Genomic DNA, 18,319 nt, shown 5'->3' on the forward strand with positions numbered 1-18,319 from the left:
TACCATAAGAACATGAATGATAAATTGTGACGTGTGGACGAGCCCTACATACACACAGTGGTGCCCTACGGCATGATTTTTTTTTCTTTTTTTTTTTATAAATCATTTTTATGTTAAGTCACCAACACATTTGACATACCTGCATATTTATAAATTATATGCAAAAACATCTTTAGCACAAAAACACCTTTCCTCTCCATATCTGATGGACATTTTAAAATAGGTACAGGTGTGGCTTATCCTACCTCACAGAAAATAATTTCAAATTTACAGAAATAAAATGCCATTGCCAGCATGTATTTTGCATTCGATTAACTCTGACTTGACACATGCACAGAGCTTTCCTTTAGAAGGCCAGTGGGTGGCGCTACAGACTGTTGTCAGAACAGCAATTCACATCACTAAACCAAATACAATGCAGTAAATGGAGCTTCCTGGCATTTATTTGAAATTCTTTTAACAGGACTGTACAATTTATACCCAAAGTACATTATACAGCGGTTTGAAGAAGAGCAACATCAAAGCAGCAAAATCAAAAAACACACCAGGAAACCAAATTTACAAGAAAAAAAAAAAAAAAAGAAAAGAAAAAAAAGGGCAAAATGTTAAACCTCTGTGCAGGATGAATCTGCTGAAAGTTAATATCTGAAATTAAGGTCCTGTACAACAAATATACATGAATTCTCCAGAGGGGATTCTTTTATTTTGTCCTGCATAGGATTCTGTACATTGCCATTCATCTACATTTGGTTATTTTGTGCATTAAACATTAGTTTGCTGCCTGGGCCTAGTGTGCCAGTAGCCTCTCTGTATGCTAGAATTACATTCTCATAGCTAGTTGAACAAAGCAAGGAAAGCTAACACTGTTGTCTGTACCACATAACATTACTACAGAGTGAAAAATGAAACCTTTGCACGCCAGTTACAGTAACTCTGAATGTATGCTCTTCAAAGAAATCCTTAATTTACTGAAACCCAGCCGAGACCATGGGAATTGATAGTGGTTTTCCAGGACTCTCCTCTTTGAACTTGGAGGCAACCATGGGGAAAAACCAAATGACAGTAGCTGTGCCCTATTGAGTCCTTAGAAGGCATTATTTTTCTTCAATGACTTTATTGTGACATTCTCTAGATGTCTAAATATTCATGCTTTATTTTTCTTCATTTGCTTCCGAAACACTTTTCTTAGTAAACCCAAATCTCGCTGCTGCAAAAGCACAATAATTCATCACAAACTTCCTCAAGCTGAGGGAAGCCAGCTTCTTTTCCTTATGGCTGCCTGGAAACGTTCCCAGCCCTGCTCTCGGGTAGGGAGATCAGACGCTGGCCAGTCGGGCTTGTCAGTCGAGAGCGCTCAGTGCAAGTTGTCAATAGGAGGCTGAGTTTGGGGGCAGGGTTCCTGACGAACTGGCCCGTCTTATGTGAGGCAGCAGGTAGGAGTCGCTGCCCAGCTGGTGCACATCAAACCGGTCCTCTTTCCTGTAGGCTAGACACCGGCGGATGAAGGCCTACACAAAACAGTAACATGCCATTGATTACATACGCAAAAACTCAAGGACACCATGACTTTTTGTACAAAATAATGTGAAAACATGCTGATTAATATAACATTATTATATTTTGCCACAATAGCAATTAATGGTTTCTCAAACAGGCTAGTATGTCACATAGCTCAGCAATTTATGATGAACAGTGAAAACTCTTGTTTTTGTTTATTTAGATCCCACACGTTTTCCATCATTTTTTTATTATAATTTTTTCCAAACTCTTATTAGATGTTAAATATGGTCTGAAAAATCTACAATGTGTTTACAAAGGTGTGGTTTTTTTTTGCTTTTTGCTTTAAAACGGCGTTTACACGGTTGTCGAGGCTGGTATGTTACTGAGCCGTTAAGAGAGACAGCGCCGGGCTGCGTTTCACATAAGCATCGATAGCCTAATTGATCGCAGAAACCATTAGTGGCAATTGTTCTACGATCAACTTAGGCTTACAATGCTTTTGCGAAACGCAGCCCTGGTCTGTTATTGCCGTGTTCTGCTAGCGTAATGTGGGCAGGCATGCCTTCGTTTTCAAAAGTCTCCGTTTTGGTGCGTTGACACTGAAACACAACCCCACAGTTTTCAAACTAAAACAGGGTCTGCAGCGTTTTCGTAAGTATCGCATTCGAGGTTCGAAAATGAAAAAGTAGTGTGGACGGCAGGCATAACCGTAGCAAAAGTTATGCGTTTTAAAACAAAAATGCACTAGTGTAAACAGGGCCTAAATTTCAACTGTTAACATATCACATTCTAACTATGTATGCTATTATACTGGCAAATAATTTGCCAGAATACTGTAGCTAGGGATCTGCTGCTGTTTTGAGTGACATGGAGGCACACACTCGTTCATTTAGTGAAGTTCAAAAGAGACTTGCTTACGGTAAAAGTATTTTGTAATGACTATGTGCCTTGAATTCATTCAGTTGTGTAAAATGATCACTAAACCTTTGGCTGCACTGGCTGACTGCTCCCCTTGGCTTGTATGATACATTTATTTTTAGAAATTATATTTTAGAATTGGGGCAATAGTCTGGAAACATACACTGATGAGCCAAAACATTATGATCAGTCAGAGATGAAGCGAATATCAACAAGGCCACATATTAAGGTCTGGGTAGATTAGATGGTAAGAAATCAATCAGTTCACGTAATCGACGTGTCGGATGCAGGAGAAAAGATCAGACAAGGGCCAGATTGTTATGGCAAGGCGACTGGGTCAGAGTGTCTCTGAAACGGCAAGGCTTGTGAGTTGCTCCTGGTCAGCAGTGGTGAGGATTTACCAACAGTGTCCAAGAAGGGACAAACCACAAACCGGCGACAGAGTGTTGGACGCCCAAGGCTCATCGAGGCTATCCCGTCTGGTCCGAACCGACTGAAAGTCTACTGTGGCATAAGTCTTAATGATGGTTATATGGGAGGAATGTGTCACAACACACGCTGCGTTTGAGGCTGTGTAGATGTCAGAGAGCCTATGATGACCCCTGTCCACCATCAAAAGCACCTACATATGGGCACACGAGCATCAGTACTGGACTTTTACATCACTCGGACGGCCGTGTACATGTGTGCCGTTTACCTGGGGGAGTAATGCACCAGGATGCAGTGTGGGACAATGACAAACCAGTGGAGGGAGTGTGATGCTCTGGGCAATGTCCTGCTGGGAAACGGCCATTCATGTGGACACATGCCACCTACCTAAAGATTGTTGCAAACTAAGTACACCCCTTCCTGGCAATGGTATTGCCTGGTGGAAGTGGCTCTTTCCACAGGATAATGCACTCTGCCACACTGCACACACTGTTCAGGAATGGTTTGAGGAACATGATGAAGAGTTCAAGGTGTTGAACCGGCTTCCAAATTCCCCAAATCTCAATCTGTCAATCTGAGCATCTGTAGGATGTGCTGGACCAACAAGTCCGATCCACTGCAGTTCCACAGCATACAGGACTTGAAGGATCTGCTGCTTAAGTCTTGGTGCCAGATATCACAGGACACATTCAGAGATCTTTTGACAACACACGGAAGACCAACAGCATATTAAGCAGGTGGTCATAATGTTTTGGCTCATCATCGGTGTATATAGCAGCAACACACAGCGAAAAAGCAACATTTGATCTCGTTCAATTTCATAGGAGAAATGGTGAATTCCGGCTGAATGGGTGACAGTGACTGTGTGTGACAGGATGAAGGCAAGTCCAGAGACACAATGTTGAGAAACATATAATTTTATGCAAAAGAACGACGACTTTCGTGAGCGACATCCAATGTGTCAGTGGAGCTCAAACTTCACCTATCTTGAATGCAGATAAGACAGAACAGAGAATTTACGAGCAATTTCACAGTTATATATGATTTATATGATATCTGAAACCAAACACATGGATATAATATAAATATAATTTTGGCAGTCTCAGTGAGTTTGATTCATACATTGATCATTCTTGTTGATTATATGATGCAATGAGCGGTTCAGTGATGATAAAGTTCATATTATAATGTTCATTATTGGGGCAAAAAAAAATATTATTTGTATGATTTGAATGACGTTTCGAAGTTTTTCGGCAGAATGAGTTTAAATAGTATTCTGATAGAGGGTTATGATTTAAAGCACTGTTTATATAGCAAAACTCTCCAAAAGCAGAATATTACTTTTTTTAGAAAACTAATTCCAAGTCAAATCTCAGTTTTACCATCAATATATCTAATTTGGGATCACATTTTTAAAGAGACATGTGCAGTCTACCAAAAACTATTGGAGCAAAAACACTTGGAACGGCCATTTTAGACCCTGTAGTGACAAAGCCCCTGGTGGGGCTGGTGAATGGGGCTTTACTAATCTAGCACAACTGCATGTGGATAATTGCCAAGTAACAAGAGACATGGACATTTCATCAATACTTTAGGTGCTGTAACTGCTAACCATTTCTCACCATTTTTAAAATCACCTTTCAGTGTAGACTAATTATTAAAAGCACTAATATTCAATAGTGTCTCTCAGTTAATGTCAGCTAATAACAACTGCAAGCATAATAATTTATAAAAATTGTTTAGAATAGTTCTAGATCAGTGGTTCTCAAACAGGTGGCCGGGGTTCTCTAGGGGGCCTCAAATAAGACAATACAAGCAATAAAATAGGCAAAAAATAATAATAGTGATTAATAAAATCTCATAACTCCATGGGCATTTAAAAAAAGGATATACAAATTATGTGTAAAATCTATTTCAACAAAATAATCCTTCTCACAAAAGACTGGAAAAGGAAATTCATTGGTTAAAAAGTTGGAAACTGCTGTCATACTATTATAGTATGTCAAACACCCATAAACCTTCAATCATTATTAATTTACTGATTATTATATTACTGATTACCTTGGCTTCGTTGCTGGCAACAGGTTTGGAAGGGAACTGGACCTCTGTGGCTTTCAGGATGGTGTTCTCCTGCAGGATGTCCTGCTGGGACTGGTTATGGCCAAATGGCTAGAAAAACAAAATCAAATTTGCATGGTTATGCTAGCTTGTAATAACATGACCTAGTTCTACAGATGGAAAATTACAGGTATTCCCCCTATTACTCTGTAACTTGTAAATGGTGCTGATAATATTCCCATTTATTCCGAGAATTGCTCCTCACCTTTCTTCCATAGAGGCACTGGAAAAATATGACCCCGACGGACCAGACGTCCACCTTATTGGAGATCTTTGGAGGCTCTTTACCCACCACAAAACACTCAGGGGGGAGGTACCTTACAGCCACAACAAGACACAACTGAGCTACATACTTTAAAAGGCAAAAGCCGGAATATGAGTGTATTTGCGAGCGTTACCAGTAAGTGCCTGCCCCTTGTGATGTCAGGTCCATTCCATCGACTCCGTAGTTGTCGTCGTCCATGATTTTAGACAGTCCGAAATCTGTGATCTTAATCTCTCCACATGCAGTTCCGTCTACCAGTAAAATATTCCCTGTACACAACCACACAAAGATAAAAAACAAGAACATAGATGCGAATTATTTAAAAAATATACGATAAAGGTTTTCAACATCGATAAGAAATGTTTCTTGAGCATCAAATTAGCTATATTAGAATGATTTCTGAAGGGTCACGTGACATACAGGCAGAAAGTCAAGCATATCTGAGTGTTAGAGAGCGAAAGACAGAGAATGTGTGTTCACCAGGTTTGAGGTCATAGTGAATTATGGGTGGCTTGATCTCGTTCAGGTATCGTAAAGCATTAACGATCTGCATGACGATAGAGCGAGCCTCTTTCTCGGACATCAGCTTGTGCTGTTTCAAGTAGAAATCCAGGTCGTTTCCTTCACAGTATTCCAAAACCGTACAAAACCTGCAGGAAACAGACAACCTAATGTAACTTGGGTCCAACCTCACTGATGCGTTTTGATAGTTGACTGGTGAAATTTGCATGGCTGGAACTCACGTGTCTGTGTCCAGTGAAAAGTAATCGTACAGTTTAACTATTCTGGGATGATCCAACTGTTTATGTATTCGGTATTCCCGACAGGCGTGTCTGCGGAGAAGAGAGGCACGGGTTACCATGGGCAACAGAGGTGAGACCCAGGCGATCAGCGTCATGAGAGACAGACGGACTAAATTTCCAGACATTTCAAGTTCTGCACAGAATACCAATAGGCATGGAGAAACACCCTTACATGTGTCCCCACACCCCAATATGAGCCTGCCACATATCAATCGCACATACAAAATAAGAGATAATTGGCTCTAAAAATAAAGCAATCCTTAAAGGAATGATTTGGGTTAAATGCAGCTTAAATATGGCATATCTGAACGAAAATGAGGCTGTAGACGTACAGTCCGTTAAATGTCGTTTCACAGCAGATGTTTTCTGCATCGTTTTGTCGACTGAGAATGTTTTGGAGAGATGTATTTTCCTTTCCATCAAATTAATCATGTCAAGCCTGTCTGTAAAGTTAAAGTGCATAATTCACAATCTGAAATCCACTTCATTTCTTGCGGTGATGCACAGCATGCCACTGATGTATTTAACAAGAACAGCATCAAAGAGGAGGAACGTACTTGTGGTAATTTTCTTTCTTCTCCTCTCTCCAGTTTTTGTTGAGCTGATGAATCTTCACAGCAGCGTACCGTTGCTCAATTAAGTCAAACGCCTGAAGAGCAGAATGATGAATTCAAATGATCCGTTTCTTTCTCAAAGGTCAGCATGAATCAGGCTCTGTTATAAATGAGGGGGTAAAGATACCTTGTAGACCTCACTGAAACCACCCCGACCGAGCAGATGTAACAGCAGATAGCGTTCGTTCAGGGTGGGATGGTCCTTGAATCTAAGAAAGGTTTTTAAAAACAACAACAACAACAGAGAGAAACAGGAGAAAAAGGAAGGGTTGGTGGAAAATAATCATGGAAAACCAATAAATAAATGGACAACATTTTAGAAAATGCAACAAAAGTGTAGGAAACGGGCCCTTTACAGGCAGTGAACTCATGAAACTGCTGTTAATACGAGGAGTCAATGTCCACTTCAAAAGACACAAAATGGAAGGAAATACGAGATCAGAGGCTGATGTCATCAGTGTCGGTACATACTGTGAGCTGTCCTCATTGTTTATTCTTTTCAACTCTCGGATGTGAAGATTTCGCACCCTCTCCAACCTCTCCAGCTCTGCCTGAATCTCTGCCTCCTCCTACAAACACACAAATACACACAAAAAAAGAAAGTCATGTGTGTCATTTTGTTTCCATAAGATTGTCAAATGTTTCTTGAGCAGAAAATCAACATGCTAGAATGATAAAGACGTGATGCTGAAAATTCAGCTTTGATCACAGGAATAAATTACATTTTAAAATATATCCAAACAGAAAACAGTTATTTTAAACAGTAATAACACTTCCCCATATTATTGTTATTTTATTTTGATCAAATAAATGCAGCCCTGGTGAGCATTAGAGACTTCTTTCAAAAACATTAACAATCTTACCAGCCCCAGATCTCAAGTAAATGAATGAATTCTGGCACCTTCATAATTACACATTAAAAGATGACTAATGTCTATATTTTACAATGCAGAAACAAAGACAGGCAGCATCTTTTCTTTTTAAAATGTTTTAACTAGTGCTATCGAATACAAAAATGTATTAATCTAAATTGTTTTGGTAATTAATTGCGCTTAAGCGCACATAAAGTTTTTAATATATTTTATATTTCACTTTTAATCTCCAAATTAGTGTAGAAACAACATACAGTCTATTTTAAATATTTGATCTAACAGGTCGGAAATATCCTAGCCTGACGTCGTCATACTCAGATTCTAGTCAGAATGTGAGTCTGAGACTGCTCCATAGAGATTTGATTATGGGGTGTGTCTCAACCGAACCAGGAAAAAAAAAAACTCTGCACTCAATTGGATAGACCTACAACCAATCAGAGCAACGGAGTAAATGACGCATGTTCTTCATTCATATTTTCAACCAACAAAATGTCGCGGCTCTCTGTTCCTCTTTTAAAATGAATGCGCTGTGAATATCTTCTATAACAGACGCGATGGCGGAATCTACACATGATTTTTAATAAACAAAGTTCGGGAGGAGCACGTACAAATAATCAATCCAATATCAACTTGTCATCAAACAATACCATGTCTAACGTTACCCTATCTATCAGCATGAGGAAGCATATTCACTCTGTAAACTTACCTAACACTCCTTGACAGTTTTTCAGCATCCCTCCACCACCCCGAATCCTCACTCTTGTCTTGTTCTCTCACAACCAGGAATACGGGGGGAGTATGGCTACCGAGCCCACAGCCCTCTCCTCGGACAGCACGTCATATACGCATTTATTCTATCGACTTATTTGTGTGAAATCTTATATACGCATTTATTCTATCTGACTTATTTGTAAATGTGAACTCGTGAAATCTCAATTCTCCAGCAGCAGTCGTCTTTGTTGTAAACTAATTCAAATCAAGCGCTCTTTGGTGACGTGGATGATTACGTTACCGTTGCTCATCTGTCCATCATCGTATAAAGCCCGCCCTGACAATTTGATTGGTCCGAACAATTTTTGTTCGGGCATAATAGCTCCTCAACGGAGCGAGTCCAGACCGAACTTCCCGACCAAAAAATTTTGTGGGCGGGGTTCGGGCTGGCACCCAGGCTAGAAATATCCAGCAATTGAATAACAATTTACGGCACATGATCTGACACATTTGCATGAATAAGAGCGCGCTAAATGCTAGCTAATGGATGACACAAAAAACAGATGCTGCCTCAACTGCGTTAAATATTTTTAACACATTAAATTGAAAAAAATGAATCGTATGCATTAACATTAATTTTGACAGCCCCAGTTTGAACCTGCTCTGAAATGCAGGAGGATCTGAATCATACAGGAGCCACTGACCTTTTTGAGATGGCCGAGTCTCAGTTTGAAGATCTCCTCCTGCTCGTGGTACTCAGCTAATGTTAGCCTGCAGGAACATCAGAGGAACAGGACTTAAAAAAAAGCCCCTCCTTACATGCACTGGGTTAGGATGCTCTGACTGTCAAATGAGTTTGAAACAAATCACACGATTCTGAAGAAGCTTATGAGATCTCGCCACACTGCCCACTTAACAGGCTATTTTTCATATTGTGGAAAGAAATGTCTTCAAACTTACATTTGGCTCCTAATAAATCATGTCCTGCCATTTTTCAAACTATAAACAATACTGCTGTTGATTTTAAAATAATTCAGATTTTAATAATTATCAACAAAACAATTTTCAAGCATTTTAACAGAATCATTTAGATCAAAAGAGATCTTCAGAAATATGTTAGTCAAGTGTGTCCAAACTTTTGACTTATTCTTGGTACATCTGCTTAAGGATCATTTCTAGAAAATCAAATCAGCGACTAGTTCGTGTGAATGTTAGTGAAGCATGTAAAACATGGAAGGCCGTTGTGTGTGTGTGTGGATAACAGAGGTTGTATTGCATCACTCACAGCTGTGGAAGGCTGGGTTTGAGGAAGGGGTCATTGTCAGAACCGTTCACAGCCTTGGTCTTTCGTTGTTTCGGCTCAGAGTTGGTGCTGGGCGACTGTGAGCTGCTGGATGCTGGTGGTTTCCTCTTAGCTAACAATTTCCTCTGTCTTTCGATTTCTTCACGTTGTTGAATGATCCATTCCTGCTGTCTGCATACAAAAGTCAATAAAAACATTTTCATATAGGCAATAGTACAACTTAAATTCTGTAATCAAGTGAAATCTGTAATGGATGGACAGATCTACAAGAGACCTGAGGCCCGTTCACACGAAGAACGATAACAATAGAGATAACTATAACAACTATATTTGCGTCCACACGAACGGACGATAATGTTCTGTTTCTTTGTAACAGTTGTGCTGTTTGTGGTTTGAAATGCTCAAGCTCTTTAAAGGATTAGTTCACTTAAGAATTCATTTATTGATAATTTACTCTCCCCCACATCATCCAATATGTTCATGTTTTTCTTTCTTCAGTCGAAAGAAATGAAGGTTTTTGAGGAAAACATTCCAGGATTTCTCTCCATATAGTGACTTCAATGCGGTCCAACAGGTTGAAGGTCCAAATGTCAGTGTCAGTGCAGCTTCAAAGTCTCTACGATCCCAGCCGAGCAATAAGAGTCTTATCTAGTGAAACAATCTGTCATTTTCTAAAAAACAAAACAAATATATATATACTTTTTAACCACAAATGCTCGTCTTGCACTAGCTGTGATGTGCCACACATTACGTAATCACGTCGAACGATCACGTGTGACGCAGGCGGAAGTACCAACCTAGTGTTTACAAAGTGAACCTGTTTTTTTTCCACCCTACCCTACCTTTTTGAACCAGAACCCAAGTGACCTTTCAACGTGATTACGTAAAGCGTGGCGCATCGCAGAGCTAATGCAAGACGAGCATTTGTGGTTAAAGAATTTTTGTACATTTTTTTTTTTTAAATGGCCGATGGTTTGTCTAGACTATTATTCCTCGGCTGGGATCGCGTAGAGACTTTGAAGCTGCACTGAAACTCACATTTGGACCTTCATCTTCATCAGTTGGACCCCATTGAAGTCACGATATGAAGAAAAATCCTGGAATGTTTTCCTCAAAACATGAATTTCTTTTCGACTGAAGACAGAAAAACATGAACATCTTGGATGACGTGGAGGTGAGTAAATTATCAGGAAATTTTAATTCTGAAGTGAACCAATACTAAGTCAGGTGGATTCTGATTGGCTGTCAATTTTCTTATGGTTCATCAGCTGGAATTTTTTTCAAAAATTCCAACCATGTTTTTTCCTCTGTGTTGTTATCTTTAAAGTTTTGGTGTATTCCTTTTCCCAATGAATAAGACCAATTATAAAAACTTAAGTTGTAGTTTTCGTCCCTGGTGTGAACAAGCATTTACTATAGAGATGGGTGAAAATGTGAGTGAAGACAGACAAAACTGGGGCACTTTAGCCCAAAGTATACTTCTTTTTACAAGTCAAGTTATCAGAGCACAGATCACCTATTAGTATTAGATTATGTGCTTATGCTGTCAAACTTCAGTAAGTGTCTTACTTGACGAGGTTCTGGAAGGCATATCCGTCTGTCCACTGCTCTGTAAACGAGGCTCCGTGTCTCACAGTGGTAAAATGACCCAAACGCAGTCGATCCTGCATGCTCTTCTCCCGACACGCCTGCTTCTCCTGTGTGCTCTGGACAAATACACACACTTTTATAAAGATCTGAACCACTTCTTACTCTTTGTACCATTTTCAAACTATTTAACTTTGAAGCTTTTGGTTAAACGATGCCATTACACAGCAACCCTGTAGGTTACACACAATCATTTTAGATATTGAGGTAATAAGACATGCAAATTTAAATACACACACACATATTGAATAATTGACATGTAATAACAGGCCAGCACTGGGTCATTGTTAGAATGCTACAACACTGATTTCTTAAATATCACAAGGATTCTTCACCTTCTCAATCAGAAGTTTCTTGCTCATGGTGATGCACTTGTTTAAACGTTCTTTGTATTTTTCTAGAAGCTTTTGTTGTTCATCAATTTGTCGTCTAAGATCACAGTTTGCCTGTGGAGAAGAGGAAGAGAAAATGCATTAAGAAAAAAATCTGACTCTGCTAAGCTGAACTACTTTAGCTAAGCTGATTTCTCATAACGTCACAAAAACAATTTGATACATAATTTTTGATGAGATTAATTATTTTGTCTCATGTTACTCCTTCCCATCCCATCTTTTTCTCTCTCTCTCTCGCTCTCACCCGCAGCAGATCGTCTATCCTGCCCTCCTTCTTCTCCAGGTCCAGGTTCTTATTGCTCTCTATAGTGGCCAGTTTTACCACCGTCAGGTCAGTCTGCAGAAGAACAGAATACAAACAAACAAAATTCAAGACAACTACACATTTTTATGTTGTTTTATAAATGTGTTTCTTCAACAACAGTAATTCTAAGCTGCAAGGTTCATTTGTATCAGAACAGATTTCACTTTTTTATTTATTTCTGATATATGAAGATCAGACATAAAACAGTCAAGGAAAATTGACCACACATTAGTCACTTATTTGTTCTACTTTTTAAAATGCCTTTTATGTTTAGATTTTATTATTTTATCATCCCAGAAAAAAAAAAAAAAAAAATTCCAAAAAAAGGCGAAATAAAATGTTTCAACATTTATTGAACTATTTTTACTCTCATTTCTACCACAATCAACACTTTTTGCCCTTAATGAAGCTTTCACCCCTCTTTTCAAAAGTAACCATACTTGTTTAACAAGGAGAGTGTCAAACTCAGTTCAAAATCATCAGATTAATTGATTGTTGTAATCTACAGTTTTATTCTAAGATGATAGCTAATGAGATTCTGGTTTCTTGAGTGCAAGTGCATTATGACAGTCCCACCTGAATACTCTTGACTGCCATCAGTCTAGAAGAAATCACAGAGTCCCCAAAACACAGGCTGGTGGGAGACGAGCTGCTTTGCCGGGTCTGATCAAACACAAGATTGTACATTATTTGATTAAACTGCATAGTAATGAGAGGCACAAGTAGACAGTTTGTATCGTGGCTGAGCTGAAACTATACAAGTGTTGTGACATGTATGTGTGTGAGTCGTGATTGATTATGATACACAATTAGTGAAATGAACAGAGTCAGAGCGAGGCCCAGTTTACACTTACACATCACGGATGCAGTGTTCAATTTGACAGCAAATTTTGATTTAGTTTTTAGTCATAGTCTTTTGGCTTAAAATGCCATTTAGTTTTAGTCATATTTAGTCATCTGAATTGTTTTATTTAGTCTACTAAATACCGCTGTGTCAATATTGCTGCAATCGGGCGCAACACAATCTTCGCACTGAAAATGGGAGAAGAGATTTGAGATGTTTACACTTTTGGATGCAAAATGTGTATTTTAGTCAGAATTATGGCATTCCCTTTCTATTGTGCTCGGTCTGTTTGACATGCATGCGCTCTTTCAGTGAAGGTTGTGAAGTTTAACAGAGACTTGCATGCTTTTATTTTCCTGCCATAGCTCACACTGCGTCCACCGCTATTTTTCAGATGTGTTTGCAGCATAGGGATGGGCGATATGGCAAAAATATCACATCACGATTTTCTTCAGGAAAATCACGATTCACAATTTTATCACGATTCTTTTTCATGTTGGTTTTACTATTTTGCAAGTGACTGAGCATTACAGCCAAACTAATGTCCCTATTTTAAAGACATAGCCTTACAAGGTAACACAATAAAATAATGGCAGACATTTAGGCCAAAGTGGCGAAGATAAAAACATTTGTCATTTTCTTTGTTATTAAAAAATAAGAACAAAGATACACATTACACATTACACATACACAACATACAAATGAAATGTACTGTAGCTGAAAAAATAAAGCGTTGTTTGTGTATTTAATAATAGCATTCAAGAAATTAAATGAAAATTGTACAAATTAAATGAAAAATGATAAAAATAAAACACTATGTGACATATAAAACGTATAAAACACAACTTTACTGTATAAATTATACACTGATTAATTCTTATTAAAGCTACTATTAAAGTTCTCAGTCAAAAGTTTTCTCTGCGTTTTGTTGTTTTATTAACATTAAAGGGATAGTTTCCCCAAAATGTAAATTCTGTCATCATTTACTCCCTCAAGTTGTTTCAAACTTAAATAAGTTTCTTTCTTCTGTTGAAAATGAACGTTACTTTGAAGAATGTGGCTCACCAAACAGTTGCTGGTCTCCAGTGACTTCCATGGTATATTTTTCTCCTACTATGAAAGTCAGTGGGGACCAGCAACTGTTTGGTGAGCCACATTCTTCAAAAATATCTTCTTTTGTGTTCAGCACAAGAAAGAAATTAATACAGGTTTGGAATAATGACAGAATTTTCATTTGTGGGTGAACTGTCCCTCAACCCGTGCGCATCCTTATGGACATTTCTGTCTTTTTCAGTGTTATTTTTTTGATAATTTTGCCCGTGTAAATGCCAACTGCATAAGTGTTGGCACAGGTGTGTATTTTTATTGGAATTTTACTATTTCACCCCCATTTCCTTCAAATCTTTTTTTGCACTAGGTACACAGAATAGTTCTCAGCAATCTCAGCAGCTTTTGGACAAAAATTGAAAGCCATTAAACATGCAATTTTTAATCCCAGGGCCATTTAACTATAAAATGATGCAATATTTGTTAAGAGGCTTTTATTCTGTTGGCCAGGCTTCGAAATTGAAATTTTTACTATTTTTTATTTACCAGATGGTGCCATTTTTTTCAGGTTTGGCCTACAAAGCAAATACTCGCTTTATTCCTGTTTTCTACTTTGGCATATTATAGAGGCAATTGGATAAATTATGAAGCGATAATTGTGTGGGTGTGTTGGTATGGATGTCAGAGTGTGGTTTGTATGTGTGTAATAAAAAATGTTTTGCGTGTGTATGCTTGTAATATTTGAGAGAGAAAAACTCGACTGCAAATCACAAATCCAACCACTGTGTGACCAGTGGAGTTTTGCTGGCATCTAACGGGGAAAATTTGGTACTGCGGCCAAACAAGATCTTACTGAAAGCTCATCTTTTGAGATATCAACCTCAAATTTGGAACACAACTTGCTTAGATTTATGGCTTTGATTTTCTAGCAGTTTTAGAGTTCAACCTGTTTCATAAAATATTAATTTTATATAAAATAATGTTCATGAATCATTTTCATAAACTTAAACCTCTATAACTTTTGGTTTTGGTTTTACTTTTTCTTTTCTTTTTACTTCAACAATAACCTGCCACGGGTCTTCTTTAAAATGAGACCAAACTTAAGTCTGTGCACCCAAGCTTCAAATGTTTATGACAGTTTTTTAACATAGACATTTTTGTCCACTATGGACCTGTGTGTAACTTTTTTTAATTGATGCACAAGGGTTCAGGACAAGCAGCAGCATGCTAACTATAAGGCTACTGTCACTTTAAGACACACGTCCACATTACTCTCAAATGTTTGCGTTTACTTTAGACATAACCAACTGTGTTTATGTAAACCTTGTGTGTATTTGACAGTATTAGCGCAATAAGACTCTAAAGATAACTTAGTCCAGTAACCAGGCGCTGTTTGACAGGCTTTTATTGCTATTTTTTACTGTTTTACGGTTAGAACAGCGCATCAGCATGCGAATGAAATGTTTAACCTGCAAAGCACATACAAATAATGAACTTTTGTGAATTGCAGTGTCCCGTGAGTGTAACTATACTCTTTTGTTAACATGTGATGTGAATGTACGTCGTGTTGTTGAGACGGAGGCACCAGAACTGCAACTGATAGAATGTGCGCTGTAGCACGATACCACAATATTTCTTAAAGCAGATTAAAAAAAAATCGTGATATCGCACACCCCTGTCGCAGCATCAATGTTCTTCTCAAACAGCACTATAACATAATGGTGAAATCAGAGATCCGCCTTTTGAAATCTGATCACAAGTGTTCACAGACGCATGTTACTACTGGGAAAAACAGCCGTCTGTCAGCCTGTGATCAGATCAGTCGAGACAGCTCTTAATACCAGGTGTAAACAGGGTCAGAGAGTGTGTGTGTGTGACGTACGCTGGATCCAGGTGCAGAGTGGGAATGTGAGTTCTGGGGTGAACGGATGACAGGCGGTAAACCTCTTACTGGACTGGACCCATTACCACCCTGAAACTACAGAAAGAAGGAAATAAACAAATCATGTCGCTTGAAATCATGATCTATGTAAGCACATCAAGACACCACTCCACTTAACACCATATGAAGAGGAAGTGGAGAAAAAAAAATGTGCACAAACCTTCGATCTCATGTGCATCGTCAACACATGAGGTTTTAATGTGCATAATATCAATGAGATTTGAGATCTGCGGCAGAAGGCAAGATATTCAGAAGACTTGAAATTTATTGCACAAGGTTGTTTTTTTGGGGGGGAGGGGGTGTGGGGTGGAAAGCCACTGGTCATTGTATGCTTTCACTGCATGGAACAGAGCAGCTTGGACATAGTGTTCAATTTTTGCTCCCAATATAGCAAAACTGGCTCTAATTTGGATCAGACCCATGGCAGACAGGGAGTGAGTTCGGGAAACCTTGTTTGAAAAGTTTGAAATATTTTTTGCAATGCCACTTTATGTTGGTAGCACAAAAATTATACATTACTACACATACAAAAGACAGAATCAAATTAAAACTGACACCATTTATTTCATTTTCAATAAATGTAATTTGACTAATAATAAATTGTTGTTCTTACTTTGTCTGACTCATCAGTTTGTTATTCTAAAGAAATGAAAAACCTTTCATTAATGAAACGTTTCTCCACCTCTAAAATGACTTTTGATGTAACAATACCGCTTGGGTGGTAAAATAATATTAATTGTATTTTAATAATAATAATATTTTTCACAATCCAATCAAATCACAAATATAAATAAAAAAAAAATCAGGTCTACCCTACATTATTTTGTTCCAAATTTTCAGTTTTGCTTGAAAATATGTAAAAAAATTCTACAAATGCGTTCACATTTTTAACCCTCTGTTTGCTGCTCGCAAGGTGGTCAAAAATGTCTGATTTTTTTTTTTTTTTTCAATGAAATGAATGTACTACATTTTAGTTCATAATGTTTTTTATTTACTATTTTGAATTTTTAGGTACATTTTATGATAATTCATATTTATAAAATAGTTTTATTTATTTATTTATCCACTAATAGAAATAGTTTTCATTTCATCAATTTATTACCAGTTAATCACTTCTTTAGTTTGGTCTCTTTAAAAAAAAAGAGATTTGGCAGATTATAGTTGAAAAAAAAAGTTATGGAAATTTAAGTTTATTATGGAAATTGAGTCATAATACTATTTTCCAAAACATATTTACTCTAAAACTGTGAGGAAATCAAAGCCATAAATCTAAACCAGTTGTGTTTCAAATTTGAGGTTGAGATCTAAAACAAATAAAAAGTGCAGTACCGAACATTTCCACTAGATGAAATTCTCTTCCCATTCGTTTCCAATGCGGTCAAGTCAGTACAAGTGTGACTTTTTTTTCAGGACCATTTAACCTTATAATCATGTCAGTGATTGTTGTGTTGTGTTCACATATCAAGTGCCAACACGTTTACCAAGTTTCGTACCATTACGAAAAAGAAGGACATTTTTCAGTCTAAAATGACTGAACAGCATCAGAGGGTTAAAACAATATTGTCCAAGTTGCAATGACTTTATGTCAGTTCCGCTCTCATTAAGCCAATGCCAAAGATGTATCATACGTTTCCCTCAAATTACTGGCAGATACTCACATCAAAATAATCACTAATTTTCGGTCCCCGAATGACGGTCTTCCCTATTAGAGGGAAAAAAAAGACATGAATAAGCATATTGAGCTACATGTAAAGAACATACTAGAAAACACACACATGTAGAGAGAGAGAGAGAGGAGAGAGCGAGAGAGCGAGACAGAGAGAGCGAGAGACAGAGAGAGAGAGAGACAGAGAGAGAGAGAGAGAGAGAGACACACACAAGCATTTACCCTGACTGCTTTCTGATTGGTTGTCAGCAGCTTTCCTCTTCCTGCCCCGTGATGATTCAGAGTGCTTCTTTTCAGGAGTCTATAAATGAGAGATATTACATTCATACGCCATTTGTTATGAATTTATTCAGGTCTTCTTTTGCACTCGATGCACGATAACGCTGGCCTCAGCAAAGCACTGAGCACCACATTTAAATTCATAGTCTCCTGAGAGCAAATCGTACAATCTTTGAGTATCAGCTCATGGTAAAAAGAGACACATTGTGTGTCTCCGAACAGTATTTAATGACTCTCGAGTCTAAATGACTCTAAGAATATCTCTAATGTGAGAGTGCATAATCCAGGGCCTGGACCAATAATCACAGTCTATTTTCTCCCTCACCAGGGATAGGATGCAGAAATATCCTGCTCTTTTCAGCACAGACAAAGAGGGGTGAGCTGCCAAGGGCATCTTTGCATTCTGATCAGAGAGCGGTTCTTGCTCACTGGCTTGGACTGAAACCTCCACATCTGCCACCAAACTCCAGCAACAGATGAGAACCCACACACACACCGATGTAACGCTATTAAGAGATAAACGGTGTCCTACACACGCACTTAATATATAAAAAGAAACGCTGCCTCATCTGTATGTTGATTAAAATGCTAATCTCTTTATAGCTGAGAGACGGAGAGAAAGAGAGTTTCCAAAATAGATGTGGTTAAACTCCGCCCTGTATATT

General features: G+C 38.1%; 1 protein-coding gene across 8 annotated transcripts in view; it reads right to left on the reverse strand.

Moving 5' to 3' along the window:
* Positions 1 to 425: 425 nt before the first annotated feature.
* tlk1a (tousled-like kinase 1a) overlaps positions 426 to 18,319 on the reverse strand; it is a 47,352-nt gene continuing 29,458 nt past the window's right edge. For 4 of the 8 annotated variants that reach the window (XM_084421786.1, XM_084421785.1, XM_084421784.1 and 1 more), the window contains 18 exons: positions 17,598 to 17,676; positions 17,368 to 17,411; positions 15,650 to 15,745; positions 12,453 to 12,539; positions 11,817 to 11,909; positions 11,516 to 11,626; positions 11,103 to 11,239; positions 9,516 to 9,704; positions 8,935 to 9,001; positions 7,119 to 7,216; positions 6,775 to 6,856; positions 6,591 to 6,682; positions 5,974 to 6,063; positions 5,711 to 5,880; positions 5,364 to 5,499; positions 5,171 to 5,282; positions 4,909 to 5,016; positions 426 to 1,508 (listed from right to left, as the gene is read on the reverse strand). In XM_084421786.1, the coding sequence (XP_084277912.1) occupies positions 1,368 to 1,508; positions 4,909 to 5,016; positions 5,171 to 5,282; positions 5,364 to 5,499; positions 5,711 to 5,880; positions 5,974 to 6,063; positions 6,591 to 6,682; positions 6,775 to 6,856; positions 7,119 to 7,216; positions 8,935 to 9,001; positions 9,516 to 9,704; positions 11,103 to 11,239; positions 11,516 to 11,626; positions 11,817 to 11,909; positions 12,453 to 12,539; positions 15,650 to 15,745; positions 17,368 to 17,411; positions 17,598 to 17,676 (1,932 nt within the window). In that variant the 3' untranslated portion in view covers positions 426 to 1,367. The remainder of the gene's footprint in view (positions 1,509 to 4,908; positions 5,017 to 5,170; positions 5,283 to 5,363; positions 5,500 to 5,710; positions 5,881 to 5,973; positions 6,064 to 6,590; positions 6,683 to 6,774; positions 6,857 to 7,118; positions 7,217 to 8,934; positions 9,002 to 9,515; positions 9,705 to 11,102; positions 11,240 to 11,515; positions 11,627 to 11,816; positions 11,910 to 12,452; positions 12,540 to 15,649; positions 15,746 to 17,367; positions 17,412 to 17,597; positions 17,677 to 18,319) is intronic. The other 4 variants (XM_084421791.1, XM_084421789.1, XM_084421790.1 and 1 more) reach the window with 1 other exon arrangement.

This window comes from Rutilus rutilus (genome assembly GCF_951802725.1).
Source record: "Rutilus rutilus genome assembly, chromosome: 10".
Lineage (NCBI taxonomy): Eukaryota > Metazoa > Chordata > Actinopteri > Cypriniformes > Leuciscidae > Rutilus > Rutilus rutilus.